The sequence below is a fragment of the Muntiacus reevesi genome, chromosome 10, assembly GCF_963930625.1.
Source record: "Muntiacus reevesi chromosome 10, mMunRee1.1, whole genome shotgun sequence".
NCBI lineage: Eukaryota > Metazoa > Chordata > Mammalia > Artiodactyla > Cervidae > Muntiacus > Muntiacus reevesi.
In genome coordinates, this window is record NC_089258.1 from 56,849,046 (window position 1) to 56,865,941 (window position 16,896).

Consider the following 16,896-nt stretch of genomic DNA (forward strand, 5'->3'; position numbering starts at 1 on the left):
TCACTATTGTATTTCCAGATCTTATAGGTAATAATGTCTTTATCCATAACATTAATAAGATAACAGTCGCAGCGGCAGTCATAAATAGAAGCAGTGATTTAACATTTGCTGAATGAATGGCTGCATGTTAGGTGGGCTCTAGTCAGGGTGTGGAGACGGAGCCCTCAGCAGGATATTTCTTTGGTTCCTATTTACTCCTCACAATCTGGTCTGTGACTCCTAGCCCCAAAGCTAAAGATTGAGATTTGTTGCTGGGGAAGAAGGGGAGAAGGTAATTAGCAGTGTCTGCTACAGCGATTTCCTCATGGCAGCTGACAAGCAAGCTGGGCTTGAAATCAGATTCTGTCATACCGACTAAAATAAGAAAGGCTTTATTGTCAGAGCAACATAAGCAAACGTACAGAGAGACGAGTCTCTGGCTCATGTGGGGAGCAGTGGGGTCTAGAGTGGCGAGAGTGGGAGACAGCCCCCGGTGACTGAGTGGGGTGCCATCGGGGTCTCCGATCCTCAGCATCGTGAGCGGTCAGAACCAGAGGTGCCGCGGCTGTGAAATAACCCAGTTCTCCCCCGTGGCTCCTCTCTCGCTGTGTCTCGGCGACGTTGCTGCTCCTGTTGTCAGCCTTTCAGAAAGAGGAATCAGGCTAGGTGTCCGCGCGCAGACCGTGAGCAGGATGCCCAGATTTGCTCTGCTGGAAGCCCACTGCTGCCAGCCTGCCTCAGAAGCTGACACTCTATGACTGATACGTTCTTCTGGGTCATTCCCAGCCGGCGGTCCCTGTGTGAATGACGAGGGGAGGGAGATGCGCCGGGGAAGGGCAGCAGAGGGCAGAGCCGGCCCCTCCGCGTCCCAACCTGGCCCGTTGGCTCCCGGCCGCGGGTCAGAGGCCGCCCGACCTGCTCAGCACGACCCTCACAGCCACGCCTTCCGAGTGTCAAGTGATACCCAGGAAAATGGGCTTTATCAGTTTATTGCTTTACTGTCCTTTGATATATCACGATTATAGCTGGTTCAGTAACCACGCATTCTTTGTGTCAAGTAGGTGTAATTTTTTGTACATTTCCAGGAAAATTGACTTTATCAATTTTTTGCTTTATTGCCCTCTGATATATCATGATTTTTTTTTTTAACTCAGTATCTGTTTCCCTCATCCCAGAGATAATCTTGTCTGATATGATTGCAAACATCAAATGGTTTTGCTTTCATTTGGATGCTTAGTGTTATACAAGATAGTGAATTTGTTCCTTTGATTAAGGAAGTAATTGAGTCTAATTTGGAGGAAGAATTTTGAACTTAGAGCATGTGTATCTTGTCATTTTAGGGTTCAAGTTGTCTGGTAAATAAGTAACAAACCCAGACTATACTAGCTTTAAAGATTAAAATTTAGTTTTTCGTATAGTAGTGCATCTGTCCACTGTTGTTACGCATGAAACAGCCTAACCAAATTATTTACTTGATTTTTGCGGTATAAACAATATATGAAAGTTTAAAGAGGCTCTGGATTGTCATACCATCTTTTCTAGGTACAGATATCGCTACTGATACTTAGAGCTCTTAGAATAAATCTTGACATACAGTAAATGTATTTACTTGTTTTAGTTCTGAATTTTAGGCCACAGCCCAGCTCATGGCTACATAGAAGGGAGGAAGATCATGAACCTTAAACTGATGGCTGTGAATGTCAGGGCTCTTGGGGATGTCAGGGCAGGTAAAGGAGAGAGAATCAAGTTCTGAGAAATTTGCTCATATCTTGACTTCAGGAGACTGTGGCAGAGCTTGGTAGAACACTGTTCACACATATATATATGCCTTGCTTTATTTTATTTTATTAATAAAATTCTTTAGTCATTGATTTGAATGTAAACTCAATTCAGTTTGTATTCATCAAAGTGCATTTTTGGTGACAGAGCATTAGACCCAGGCCCACACTAGCAACAGTGACAAATCTCATGTTAACCTTCCCTTCTGAGATTTGATCATGAGTTACACAAGCTCCCTTGTGAAAGGGAAGTTAAAGATTACACAAGAGGAAGGACACGTAGGAGAGGTGTGTTACAATTTGTAATAACTACTCAGCCTTAAAACCAGAAGTCAAAAATAGAAGCCCTACTGCGTAAAATTGCCACGTGTGGCTCTGGGCCTAGATCTTGTTATGGTTTGCACAAAAGAATTTGATTAACCTTTTTATTTTTCCTTTAGGTAATTTTGTGCGAAAAATCTTGCAGCCTGCTTTTCACTTAATTGCCAGTGAAGATGATGATATGACCCCGGAGATGACAGGCCGTGAATTTACCCGGTTTTCTGAAACACCAAGTGAACAAGGAACTTGCTTTAGTGAAATGTCCACAGATCACGACGTAGGGGAGAGCTGGACATCGAATTCAGAGAAACTGGGGAGGCCGGGGTCGGCTCAGCAAAGCAGCCCTGATCTTTCGTTTTTACTAGTGAAGGATGACATGGGAGAAAAGCGTCTTTTCGTGGATCTAGGTAGGTGGAACTGACCGCTTTCTGTTCCTGGAGCTGCGTGCTCCTGTGAGGCACCGCGCCGTGCCGGCTTGCCAATCGGTGAGAGCGGGGTCACGAGCAGAGTGGGATCTGTGAGCCCAGTGCTGGAAGTCTCGGAGGTTTCTGGGCTGAGATCTCAGAGGGGGCCTGGGGGGCCCACAGACAGGCTGGCCGGGTCTCTGGAGGAGGGGGGTTGTGGCCAGTTCTGCTCTCAAGCGCTCACAGGGTCCAGGACAGTGCACAGTTGGTTCAGCAGTCTCCAGCACCGCTGACAGGCTTAATTAGATGAAATAACCTATAAACACAGATACAATGTAACAGTGACACTGCAGTGGGCAGAGTGAGGCTGGCTGTTCTGCTGAAGAGTTTTGCAGAGGCTGCCTCATCAGCTTCCTGCTGCGATCGCCAGGCTTCTTCAGCTGTGCTCCCTTCTGCCCTGCCCACTTCTGCTTGCTGAGTCCGAGGGTGTGTGTAAGAAACACTGGCGTGAGACCTCAGCCTCGTTAGCTAGCACGCCGGCCAGTCAGCACCCCTAACTCAGCTGAGCTTCCATTTGGCAACCTAAACCCGACTTGGTATTGAGCTCTAGCTTGTGATTTGAAAAGCTGTTAAGAGCAGCATTTTTTCGTTGATGGTTAGAGCAATTCAGAGAGCTTCCGTGTCTACAGCTTGAAGAAAAGAGAGTTTAAACTATAAGCAAGGTTACCAGGCCAGTCAGGCTGAGAGTAGGGAAGCGTTCCTGTTGTATGGCCTGTCTTCCCAGCACCCCTGAAGACCAGCTATAAGAGTTTGGAAGTATAATAGCCATACTTCGTTTTATTACACTTCACAGATACTGCATTTTTTTTTTTTACAAATTAATTTTTATGAATTAACTAATATCACCATTTTTCCAGCAGCATTTGCTCACTTTGTGTCTTTGTTTCATGTTTGATAATTCTTGCAATATTTCAGACTTTTTCATTGTTATTATATTTGTTTTGATGACCTATGATTATGGGTCTTTGATGTTAACTACTATGACTTGAAGGCTCAGATGATAGTTAGCATTTTTTAGTAATAACGTATTTCATAATTAAGGTTTTTACATTTTTGAAGATAGTACTGTTTGTACCTTTAATGAGCTGCAATGTAATGTAAACATAACTTTAATATGCACTGGGAAATGAAAAATTTCGTGTGACTCTGTTCTGGTATCTGCTTTTATTGTGGTGTTCTGGAACTGATCCCCCTGTAGCTCTGAAGTGTGCATGTGTTTTTCAGAGCCCAGGTCTTTTGCCTCCATGGTTAGATTTATTCTTAGATATTCTATTCCTTTTGATGCAATTGTAAATGGGATTTTTTCTTAATTTCTCTTTTGATGTTTGTTATTAGTGTATAGAAACACCACACATTTCTAAACATCAATTTTATTTTCTGCAGCTTTATTGTATTCATTTATCCTAACAGATTTTTGCTGGAATCTTTAGACAGACGGTCCCCGACTTATTGATGGCTTCACTTAGGTTTTTTCCTCCACTTCCTGATTTCACGATGATGTAAAAGTGACACATTCAGTGGAAACCATACTTTGAATTTTGAGTTTTGACCATTTCCTGGCCTGATGATATGGGGTGTGTATCACGCTCGCTAGTACGTTGCTGGGTGTTGACCGTGAGCTGCGGCTCCGCAAGGACGGGAAACTGACGCACTTAGACCCGGTCCGTATCCGGACAGCTCATCTGCGTTTCGCTGTCAGTATGCTAGTCAGTAAATTTCATGGGATATTCAACACTTCATTGCAAAATAGGCTTTGTGTTAGATGGCTTTACCCCGCGGTAGGCTAATATAAGCGTTCTGAGCATGTTTAATGTAGGCTCAGCTAAGCTGGGATGTTTAGTAGGTTATTTAAACGGGGTGAGGACATTTACCTTCGGCAGTTGGCTTCCTGGAAGTCAGCTGTGTTTGGCGTTTACTTCTCCAGTACCTGCCCCAGGATGCTTCCTGACGGCAGCTGTCATCAACCCACACCCAGGTCCTGTGAATGAGGTCCTATGAGCACCAGGGATTATGTAGTAGTTACAGAAAATGGAAACAGTGATAGACATTAACTTTTTTCCTGGGCTCCAAAATCACTGCAGATGGTTACTGCAGCCATGAAATGACACTTGCTCCTTGGAAGAAAAGCTATGAAAAACCTAGACAGTGTATTAAAAAGCAGAGACATTACTTTGCCATAAAAGTCCATATAGTCAAAGCTACAGTTTTTCCAGTGGTCATGTATGGATATGAGAGTTGGACTATAAAGAAAACTGAGCACCGAAGAATTGATGCTTTTGAACTGTGGTTTTGGAGGACTCTTGAGAGTCCCTTGGACCGCAAGGAGATCCAAGCAGTCCGTCCTAAAGGAGATCAGTCCTGGGTGTTCATTGGAAGGACTGATGCTGAGACTGAAACTCCAGTACTTTGGCCACCTGATGCGAAGAGCTGACTCATTAGAAAAGACCCTGATGCTGGGAAAAATTGAAGGCAGGAGGAGAAGGGGATGACAAAGGATGAGATGGTTGGATGGCATCACCGACTCAATGGACCTGAGTTTGAGCAAGCTCTGGGAGTTGGTGATGGACAGGGAGGCCTGCCATGCTGCAGTCCATGGGGTTGCAAAGAGTTGGACATGACTGAGCAACAACAGCAACAACACACAAAATGTGCAGAGGCTGCAGCACTTTTTCTTGGCCACCTTTGTTTCCTGCAGCAACCAGAGCCGTAGGGAGAATTGGCTTCCTGGGCGCTGAATTAGAATGGACTGTGCCTGAGCGAACACGAAAGGGTTTGAGTCTGCCTCCTCTTTCCCCCTAATGTGTCACACAGACACCCCATCCAGCCCAGTCTGTCCGGGCTCCGCAGTACACTGCTGTGGGTGCTGAGATGCCGGGAGGCGCCACTCTCAGGAAGGAGGCTTGAGCTGGGATCCCCAGCACAGGAGAGATGCAGGCCAGCTGAGTTTTGCCTTGAAATTCCTCGAGGCCTTGATGCCACACCGGCCTCTTGTCTCAGCCAGACCTGGGACACCGTCGACCTTCCCAAGGGGTTCAACCCGGGGGACGGAGCCCAGCTGTGTTGACCCCACCTTCGCTGAGCAGTGGGACCCAAGCCTGCTCGGTCTCTGGGCTGGGACAGCATCCCTAGTGTGGGAGGTCGGAGAGGATCAAGTAGGCTCTGCTCTTCTTTACCATCTTGCTGATGCTCTCTTATAGCTGATTTGCTGTGCTGTGATGGCTGTCAGCGTCCGGCCCCTGATTCAGCTATCATGTTATCTGTGGTCTAGCTCTACTGTTTTCTCAAACTTTTTGCCCTAGAAATTCGAGCAGAGTGGTGAGCGTAGGTCCTTATGAATTATTTATCTCAGAGACACTTTTCTGTGAATACCAAGCAGGAAGAGAGGAGATAAGTTTTGTGGATTATCTTGTAGAGCTACGGAATCCCTGTGTATGTCCAAGGAAGGAACGAAGAGGGTAATCGTGTGGATTATTTGTTACACATACGGACTTCTTACCGATCTACATACTGCCCTCCTCATTGGGTCCAGCCCTTCACTTTGGTTTCTTTGTTTTTCGGCACTGTCTATCTGACTTTGCTTTTTCAGACTCTCTGTTTGAATTATCAGTTTGCTGACTTGTATGTCTGTTTTTTCTTTACCTGAAGAATTCCTCACACACCACGTTCTGCCTCTGCGTGGCTGACTGTCCTTAATGTGTGATCTCATCCCTGCGGCCACCAGCGTCAGAACTCTGTAACTTCAGTGGCAGTTTTACAGGAATGAGAAATAGCCTGCCGTATCTCAGTGACACGTCCTGTTTAAGCTCTGATCTCCTGTTGGAGGTTGCTGGTTCTGTGTCCTATTGATGGGAATTTCTGCTGCAATGTTCCTTGGGATGCATGCGCCTTTTGCTCTGTGGTTTTCTCAGGATACAGGCCCTGGTGTGGGAAAGTCCGATTCGAGGCTTAGCCTGTCTTATCAGTTTTATTTCAGTCATTTGAGGCCTCTCCATTACACTGGCTACTGCCAGTGTGTATTTCCACCAACAGCTTAGGGGCGTTCTTTTCTTCTCCAGGCAGCTTTCTCTGGCAACATTGTTTTTGGAGTTGGAAAGATGGCCATTGTGATGGGTGGGATGTGAATTCCTGTTGACTTTTTTTTTTTTTTAACAGTTTTTAATGAGAGCTGTAGACAAGATGGCCTCATTCCTGCATCTTTTCAATTGTTTCTTCCTTATATTTGCCCTTTTCCCTTCCTACTTGGCGAAATTTGGCTTTGCGTTCAAGGATCTTTTTGCAGTCTTTGTCCAGTTGTAGTCTGGTGATAGCCACCTTGCTGGGGTGGATGCCCACGTGGACAGTCGTGCCATTAGCTTTCTCTGGCTGCACTCATTGAACGTAAATGACGTATTTCTCCCTGCAAACCTGGACTACTTTGCCAATTTGCTGTCTTTTGTAATGCCCTCATACAACCTCAGCTTCATCATCCTTTCAGACGGGCATGGGTGGAACCTTGTACTTCTGTCTTAGCTCTTTAGAAAGAGGAGAAGACATGATTTTCCTGTGAATGTGGGAAGGTGCAATGAAATGCCTTTTTCGGTTCTTGCTTTGGTGAGAAGTCAAAGGGATTGAACTTCATTTCGGCCGATAGTGCTTCAGCGATGGCCACGGAAGGGAAGGGATCTGCAGGCTGCCACTGGCCTTTTGATTGACATTCCTGCAGCAGTGAGGGATGCCTAGCCTCTTACCTGAGACGGAAGTTTCTGGTTGTTTTTCCTTTTTGTTTTTTTAAAAAAGGGGGTGAGGACAATTTACTGCTGTCAGCTGGCTTCCTGGAAGTCGGCTGTGTTTGAAATTTACTTTTCCAAAGGCAGAGCAACCAGAGATCAAATTTCCAACATCCTTAGGATCATCAAAAAAGCAAGTGAGTTCCAGAAAAACATCTGCTTATGCTTTATTGACTACACCATAGCCTTTGACTGTGTGGGTCACAACAAACTGTGGAAAATTCTTAAAGAGATGGGAATACTAGACCACCTGACCTGCCTCCTGAGAAACCTGTATGCAGATCAGGAAGCAACCATTAGAACTGGACATGGAACAAGAGACTGGTTCCAAATAGGAAAAGGAGTACTTCAAGACTGTATATTGTCACCCTGCTTATTTAACTTTTATGCAGAGTACATCATGAGAAACGCTGGGCTGGAAGAAGCACAAGCTGGAATCAAGGTTGCCAGGAGAAATATCGATAACCTCAGATATGCAGATGACACCACCCTTATGGCAGAAAGTGAAGAGGAACTAAAGAGCTTCTTGATGGAAGTGAAAGAGAGTGAAAAAGTTGACTTAAAGCTCAACATTCAGAAAACTAGGATCATGGCATCTAGTCCAATCACTTCATGGCAAATAGATGGGAAAATGATGGAAACAGTGGCTGACTTAATTTTTTTAGACTCCAAAATCACAGCAGATGGTGATTACAGTCATGAAATTAAAAGATGCTTACTTCTTGGAAGGAAATTTATGACCAACCTAGACAGCATATTAAAAAGCAGAGACATTACTTTGCCGACAAAGGTCCGTCTAGTCAAGGCTATGATTTTTCCAGTGGTCATGTATGGATGTGAGAGTTGGACTATAAAGAAAGCTGAACACTGAAGAATTGATGGTTTTGAACTGTGGTGTTGGAGAAGACTCTTGAGAGTCCCTTGGACTGCAAGGAGATCCAACCAGTCCATCCTGAAGCAGATCAGTCCTGGGTGTTCATTGGAAGGACTGATGTTGAAGCTGAAACTCCAATACTTTGGCCACCTCATGCGAAGAGCTGACTCATTGGAAAAGACCCTGATGCTGGGAAAGATTGAGGGCAGGAGGAGAAGGGGATGACAGAGGATGAGATGGTTGGATGGCATCACCGACTCAATGGACCTGACCTGCTCTGGGAGTTGGTGATGGACAGGGAGGCCTGGCGTGCTGCAGTCCATGGGGTCACAAAGAGTCAGACATGAATGAGCGACTGAACTGAACTGAGTACCTGCCCCAGGACATTTCCTGAGGTCAGCTGTCATTAAACCAAACCCATGTTTTTATGAATTGAGGTCCTGTGAGCATTCGGTAATTAAGTTGTAGTTACGGTAAATGTCCACAAAGCGGCAGCACTTTATCCCACCCCCTTTTTATCCTGAGGCCACACTCAGTCATGTGCTGCAGCACACCAGGCTTCCTTGTCCGTCACCAACTCCCAGAGCTTGCTCAAATTCAGGTCCATCGATTCAGTGCTGCCATTCAGCCATCTCATCCTCTGTCATCCCCTTCTCCTCCTGCCTTCAATCTTCCCCAGCATCAGGATCTTTTCCAATGAGTCAGTTCTTCACATCAGGTGACCAAAGTATTGGAGCTTCAGCATCAGTCCTTCCAATGAACATTCAGGACTGATCTCCTGTAAGACTGACTGGTTGAATCTCCCTGCAGTCCAAGGGACTCTCAAGAGTCTTCTCCAACACTACACTTCAAAAGCATCAATTCTTCAACAGTCAGCTTTCTTTATGGATCAACTCTCACATTCATACATGACTATTGGAAACACCATAGCTTTGACTAGACTGACCTTTGTTGGCAAAATAATGTCTCTGCTCTCTAGGTTTAATACGCTGTCTAGGTTGGTCATAGCTTTTCTTCCAAGGAGCAAACATCTTTTACGTTCATGGCTGCAGTACCATCTGCAGTAATTTTGGAGCCCAAGAACATCAAGTCTCTCACTATTTCCATTGTTTCCCCATCTGTTCACCATGATGTGATGGGCAACCAGAGCCGTAGGGAGAGTTGGCTTCCTGGGCGCTGAATTAGAATGGACTGTGCCTGAGAGAACACGAAAGGGTTTGAGTCTGCCTCCTCTTTCCCCCTAAAGCGTCACACAGACACCCCATCCAGACCAGCCTGTCCGGGCTCCGCAGTACACTGCTGTGGGTGCTGAGATGCCGGGAGGCGCCACTCTCAGGAAGGAGGCTTGAGCTGGGATCCCCAGCACAGGAGAGATGCAGGCCAGCTGAGTTTTGCCTTGAAATTCCTCGAGGCCTTGATGCCACACCGGCCTCTTGTCTCAGCCAGACCTGGGACACCGTCGACCTTCCCAAGGGGTTCAACCCGGGGGACGGAGCCCAGCTGTGTTGACCCCACCTTCGCTGAGCAGTGGGAGCCAAGCCTGCTCGGTCTCCAGGGCTGGGACAGCACCCCTAGTCTGGGAGGTCGGAGAGGATCAAGCAGGCTCTGCTCTTCTTTTTTGGACTTTTGCCTCAGAACATCTAGCAGATGGTGTGCATCAGGTGGTTGTGTATTGTTAACCTTAGAGACACTTTTCTGTGAATACCAAGCTGGAACATAGGAGATAAGTTTTATGGATTATCTCTTAGAGATACAGAATCCCTGTATATATCCAAGAAAGGAGATAAGGAAGGGGATAATCCTTGTGGATTATTTGTTACAGATACTGATTTTTTTGTCAGTTTACTTTCGGACCTACTGATTTGTTCCATTCTTTCACTTTGATTTTTTTTTACTGAAACCATTTGTTTGACTTTGATTTCTTAGAGTCTCTTTCTGCATTATAAATTTGCTGCCTTGTATGTCTGGTTTTTGTTTACCTGGAGAATTCCTCGTACTCCACGTTCTGTCTCTGCATGACTGACTGTCCTTCGTGTGTGATCCCATCCCTGCGGCCACCAGCGTCAGAACTCTGTAACTTCAGTGGCGGTTTTACAGGAATGAGAAATAGCCTGCCGTGTCTAAGTGGCACGTCCTGTTTAAGCTCTCATCTGTTGCAGATTGCTGGTTGTGTCTTGGCGATTGGAAGGGGTGCTGCAGTCTTCGTTGCTGCATGGTTTTCTCAGGATACAGGCCCTGGTGTGGGAATGTCCGATTTTAGGCTTAGCCCATCGTGACAGTTTTTTTTTTCAGTCATTCGAGGCCTCTCCATTATACTGGCTGCTGCCAGTGTATATTGCTACCAACTTAGGGGGATTCCTTTCTTCTCTAGGTGGCCTCTTCGGCAGCGTTTATTGTTTTCAGAGTTGGGAAGATGGCCATTGTGCCGGATGGGATGTGAATTCCCATTGGCCTTTTGACTGACATTCCTGTGGCACTTAGGGATGCTTACCATCTTACCCGTGGGGGAGGTTTCAATTTCTTTTTCCTTTTCTTTTTATAGTGGTTGAGGACAATATACCTTTGGCAGTTGGCTTCCTGGAAATCGGCTGTTTCGAATTTACTTCTCCAATACCTGCCGCAGGACGTTTCCTGAGAGCAGCTGGCCTTAATCCAAACCCAGGTGTGAATTGAGGTCCTCTTAGCACGGGGATTAAGCTGTAGTTCCGAAAATGTCCACAAGGCGGCAGCACTTTCTGTTCACCCACCTTTGTTTCCTGGGGCCTCCACATCGTGGGGGAAAGTTGGCTTCTTGGTTGGTGAATTAGAGTGGATTGTGCCTGAGAAGACACTAAAGGGCTTGAGTCCTCACCCCGTGCACACTGATCTCTTAGGGGTTCCCAGTACATTCTTGTGGGCGCTTAGAACCTAGGCGGCTGCGCGCTTAGGGAGAGGGCTTGAGGTGGGCATGGAAAGTGCTGCCGCCTTGTGGACTTCTTCGGGAATTACAGCTTAACCCCTGGCCATCACAGGACTTTAATTCATAGGACCTGGGTCTGGGTTAACGACAGCTGCCCTCGCGAAATGTCGGGGCGCAGGCATTGGAGAAGTTAATTCCAAACACGGCCGACTTAGGTTAGTGTTGTTGTTATTCAGTCGCTCAGTCCTGTCGACTCTTTGTGACCCCATGGACTGCAGCACGCCAGGCTTCCCTGTCCTTCACCAACTCCCGGAGCTTACTCAAAGTCATGTCCATCAAGTCAGTGAAGCCATCCAGCCATCTCATCCTCTGTCGTCCCCTTCTCTTCCTGCCCCCAATCTTCCCCAGCATCAGGGTCTTTTCCAATGAGTCGGCTCTTCTCATCAGGTGGCCAGATATTGAAACTTCAGTTTCAGCATCAGTCCTTCCAATGAATATTCAGGACTGATTTCCTTTAGGATGGACTGATTGGATCTCCTTGCAGTCCAAGGGACTCTCAAGAGTCTTCTCCAACACCACAGTTCAAAAGTATCAATTCTTTGGCGCTCAGCTTTCTTCACAGTCCAACTCTCACATCCATACATGACCACTGGAAAAACCATAGCCTTGACTAGACGGACCTTTGTTGGCAAAGTAATATTTCTTCTTTTTAATATGCTGTCTAGTCTAGATTTGTCATAGCTTTTCTTCCAAGGAGCAAGCATCTTTTATTTTCATAGCTGCAGTCACCATCTGCAGTGATTTTGGAGCCCAGGAAGACAAAGCCTGTCACTGTTTCCACTGTTCCCCCTTCTATTTGCTGTGAAGTGATGGGACAGAATGCCCCGATCTTCGTCTTTTGAATGCTGAGTTTTAAGCCAGTTTTTTCACTCTGCTCTTTCACCTCTTTAGTGAAAGAGGCTGTTTAGTTCGTGTTCAATTTTTGCTGTTAGGGTGATATCATCTGCATATCTAGGTTCTTGATATTTCTCCCGGCAGTCTTGATTCCAGCTTGTGCTTCATTCAGTCCAGCATTTGCATGGTGTACTTGGCAATAAGTTAAATAAGCAGGGTGACAGTATACAGCCGTGACGTACTCCTTTCCCGATTTGGAACCAGCCTGTTGTTCCATGTCCGGTTGTAACCGTTGCTTGTTGACCTGCGTATGGATTTCTCAGGAGGCAGGTCAGGTGGTCTGGTATTCCCACCTCTTTCAGATCTTTCCACAGTTTGTTGTGACCCACATAGTCCACGGCTTTGGCGTAGTCAATAAAGCAGAAGTAGATGTTTTTCTGGAATTTTCTTCCTTTTTCTGTGATCCAGCGGTTATTGGCAATTTGATCTCTGGTTCCTCTGCCTTTTCTAAATCCAGCTTGAATATCTAAATGTTCTACAGTCATGTACTGTTGAAGCCTGGCTTGGAAAATTTTGAGCATTACTCTGCTAATATGTGAAAATGCATGCAGTTGTGCAATTGTTTGAGAATTCTTTGGCATTGCCTTTCTTTGGGATTGGAATGAAAACTGACCTTTTCCAGTCCTCAGGCCACTCCTGAGTTTTCCAAATTTGCTGACATATTGAGTGCAGCACTTTAACAGCATCTTTTAGGGCTTGAAATAGCTCAGATGGAATTCCATCACCTCCACTAGCTTCGTTTGTAGTGATGCTTCCTAAGGCCCACTTGACTTTACATTCCATGATGTCTGTCTCTAGGTGAGTGTCCACACCGTTGTGGTTATTGGATCATTAAGATCTTTTTTGTATAGTTTTTCTGTGTATTCTCGCCACGTTGTCTTAAACTCTTCTGCTTGTTAGGTCCTTGCCATTTCTGTCCTTTATTGTGCCCATCATATGAAATGTTCCCTTGGCATCTCTAATTTTCTTGAAGAGATCTCTAGTCTTTCCATTCTGTTTCTTTTTTCTTTATTTCTTTGCATCATTCATTGAAAAAGACTTTATCTCTCCTTGCCATTCTCTGGAACTCTGCATTCAGTTGGGTATGTTTCTCTTTCTCCTTTGTGTTTCCTTTCTCTTATCAGCTGTTTGTAAGGCCTTCTCAGACAACCACTTCTTCTTCTTGCATTTCTTTTTCTTCGGGACTTTTTTGCTCGCCGCCTCCTATACAGTGTTACGAATCTCTGTCCATAGTTCTTCAGGCACTCTGTCTGCAAGGTCTGACCCCTTGCATCTGTTCGTCACCTCCACTGTGTAATGAGGGGTTTGATTTAGGTCATACCTGAATGGCCTAGTGGTTTTCCCTACTTTCAATTTCAGTCTGAAACTTGCGATAAGGAGTTCATGATTTAAGCCACAGTCAGCTCCCGGTCTTGTTTTTGCTGACTGTATAGAGCTTCTCTGTCTTCGGCTGCAAAGAATATAATCAGTCTGATTTTGGGAGTGGCCATCTGGTGATGTCCATGTGTAGTGTCATCTTTTGTTTTCTTGGAAGAGGGTGTTTGCTATGACCAGTGCATTCTCTTGGCAAAACTCTGTTAGCCTTTGCCCTGCTTCCTTCTGTACCCCAAGGCCAAACTTGCTGGTTAATCCAGGTATCTCTCGACTTCCTACTTTTGCATTCCAGTCCCCTATGATGAAAAGGACATGTTTTTTTTGGTGTTAGCTCTAGAATATCTTATAGGTCCTTATATAATGGTTCAACTTCAGCTTCTTTGGCATTAGTGGTTGGGGCATAGACTTGGATTACCGTGATATTGAATGGTTTGCCCTGGAGATGAACAGAGATCATTCTGTCGTTTTTGAGATTGCACCCAAGGACTGCATTTCAGATTCTTTTGTTGACTATGAGGGCTTTTCCATTTCTTCTAAGGGATTCTTGTCCACAGTACTAGATAAAATGGTCATCTGAATAAATTTACCCATTTCCATCCATTTTAGTTCACTGATTCCTAAAATGTCTATGTTCACTCTTGCCATCTCCTGTTTGACCACTTGCAGTTTACCTTGATTCATGGACCTAACATTTCCAGAGTCCTAGGCAGTATTGTTCTTTCCGGGTTCAGACTCTCCTTTCAGCACCAGACACATCCACAACTCGGCATCCTTTCTGCTTTGGCTCAGCCTCTTCATTCCCGTTGGAGCTGTTTGTCTGCTCTTCTCCAGGAGCATGTTCGACACCTACTGACTTGAGGGGCTCATCATTCAGTGTCATATTTTTTTGCCTTTTCATGGTGTAAATGGGGCTCTCACGGCAAGAATGCTGAAGTGGTTTGCCATTCCCTTCCCCATGGACCACGTTTTGTCAGAACTCTCCACCGTGACCTGTCTGTCTAGGTGGCCGTGCACGGCATGGCTGCTAGTTTCATTAGTTGCATGAGGCTGTGATCGCTGTGATCATTGGGTTAGTCTTCTGTGATTGTGCTTTGCATTGTTTGCTCTCGGATGTACTTACTGCCATACTGTTCCTAGTCTTCTGCTGGCTGTTTTGTACTTGCTCTCGCCCTTTGGGGTTTGATGCCTGTCTCGCGGGCACCCCAGTGGCCCAGCTGGCAAAGGATCTGCCTGCAGAGCAGGAGAGTGCCGTTTCCTTTTGTCACGCTGTGTGTGTACCGCAGGCGTTTACTGGGTGGTCAGCATGAAGCTGACAAAGAACACATTCTCATTTCTGACTTTTAACCCCACCCGTTTCTGATGTTACATTTTAACACCTGTGTACCCCTTAACTAAGTATAGTGTTTGTACTGCTTTCGTTTTTCAGCCTTCATACTAATTTTATGTCTTAGTCCACTACCTTTACTATATATTTGCCTTTCCCAGTGATTCGTACCTTCGTATGTTTTCTTGGGGCTCGCCAGGTGGCTCAGACGATAAAGCATCCAGCTGCAGTACGAGAGACCCGGGTTCGATCCCTGGGTCAGGAAGATCCCCTGGAGGAGGGAATGGCTACCCACTCCAGTATTCCTGTCTGGAGAATTCCATGGACAGAGAAGCCATTAACACATCTTTTATTTTTCAGCATAAGGAAGTCCCTTTAATATTTTTTACAAGTCTGGTATGGTGCTGCTGAACTCCTTAAGCCTTTACTTGTCTGGAAAACTATTTACGCTTCAATTATGCATGGTAACTTTGCCAGTAGCGTATTCTTGGTTGTTTTTGGTTGTGAGCTGGATTCAATATATCATGCCCCTCCCTTCTGGCCTGGGACATCTCTTTAAAAATCTGGTGGTTGTCTTATAGGGGTTCCCTTGCATGTAACGTTTTTTGTATTGCTACTTTAAGATTCTCTCCTTGGCTTTAACTTTTGACATTTTATTTATAATGTGTCTTGGTGTGGGTCTCTTTGGTTTGATCTTATTTAGAGCTCTCTGGATTCCCTCTATCTATATGTCTTCTGCCCCAGGTTAGGAAAAGTTTTCAGCTGTTAATCCTTCAGATAAGTTTTCTGTTCCTCTCTCTCTTTTCCTAGGATTCATGTGATGTGAATGTTAGTCTGCTTGATGTCCCGTAAATCCCCTAAGCAATATATAGTTTTTTTCTAGGTTTTTTTTGTTGTTGTTGTTGTTACTTTGATTGGGTAAGTTCATCTGCCCTGGTTTTGAGATCATTGATTCTAAAAGCTCCCATCTGGGATTACTGGCACTCTGGAGCAAGGTAGAGGGGTGAAGATGATACCTCTGATACAAGAGAAAAGAAAGGTGATTGCCTCCAGCTTCAGCAAGGCAAAAGGCGAGAGGGGAGGTGGTGCCCCGCAGCCTCCCTCCTTCGGGTACCACCTAGACCTTGCCCCTCAGGCCAGTGCTTTAAAATTAGCAAACCAACCTCTCACATGAAGAATGGGTGCTTTTCAAGGGGCTGCTTCTGAAGTTGACTCCGAGGCAGGTGAGTCTCACACTGCTTCCTCTGTGAGCTCTTCAAGAACCCCTTTAAGTTTTCACAGCGCCGTGGGTCTCTTGCCTTTTCATGTGTTCATGGGGTTCTTGGGGCAAGAAGCCTGGCGTGCCGGAGTTCACGGGGTCCCAGAGTCGGACACAGTTGGTGACTGAGCAAGCGGCTCTCTCGGGCGTGAGCCCAGCCGGCCTCAAACCCGGGTGTCTGCGGGGCTCCCCTCTCAGACGCTGTCTTGAAAGCCGAGGAGCCTGAACGGCAGAACTTTGCTCCCCGGGGAGGAGTTCCCGGGTTGAGTTCCCTGCAGGCTGGGAGCTGCTCTGTCGGGGCTGGGGTTTATGGCCAGAGTGCCTCAGCCTTTGCTAGCTGCTTCGGTGTGATTCCCCTCTCACCGCCTGATGTGAAGGGGTCTTCCACCCAGTAGGTTTTGTCCACATGAAATCGTTTTATATATTGTTGTAGGGTGTGTCTGTGGGAGAAGGTGAATTCAGGATCTGTGTCACTGTTTTGAACCAGAACCATGTGTTTTTTCTAATAATGCTGAACAGTTAATATTTGCTAACTACAGAAATAAACCACTGAAGCCATGTATTCATACTATTTTATTAACTATATAGGAGTTTACACAAGGAATAGAAACTTCCGACTGTATAAATCATCAAAAATAGGAAAGCATGTGGCTCTGGAAGTTGCTGAAGATAACAGATTTCTTCCTACACAATTGAAGAATATTTCCAAAGAAAATCAATACTTCCTGTCGTCTTTGGTCAGCAATGTCAGGTACGCAGGACCATGAATATTTATTATTCAGTGAGTAGCATTGTGAATTACTAAAATGTGAACTGTATAAACTTTTTATATTTTGTGTAAAAGAAAGTTTTTACAATTTGTTAACTAGAATAGTAAAAGTTATTTTTAACTACTTTTCTCTTTA

The 16,896-nt window shown here is 45.5% G+C and overlaps 1 protein-coding gene and 1 pseudogene across 10 annotated transcripts in view; one reads left to right on the forward strand and one right to left on the reverse strand.

Moving 5' to 3' along the window:
• Positions 1–16,896, forward strand: part of PRIMPOL (primase and DNA directed polymerase) — a 51,806-nt gene that overhangs the window by 21,887 nt on the left and 13,023 nt on the right. For all 10 annotated transcript variants that reach the window (XM_065946443.1, XM_065946441.1, XM_065946442.1 and 7 more), the window contains 2 exons: positions 2,198–2,485; positions 16,580–16,742. In XM_065946443.1, the coding sequence (XP_065802515.1) occupies positions 2,198–2,485; positions 16,580–16,742 (451 nt within the window). The remainder of the gene's footprint in view (positions 1–2,197; positions 2,486–16,579; positions 16,743–16,896) is intronic.
• Positions 6,725–7,160, reverse strand: LOC136176786 (large ribosomal subunit protein uL24-like; annotated as a pseudogene).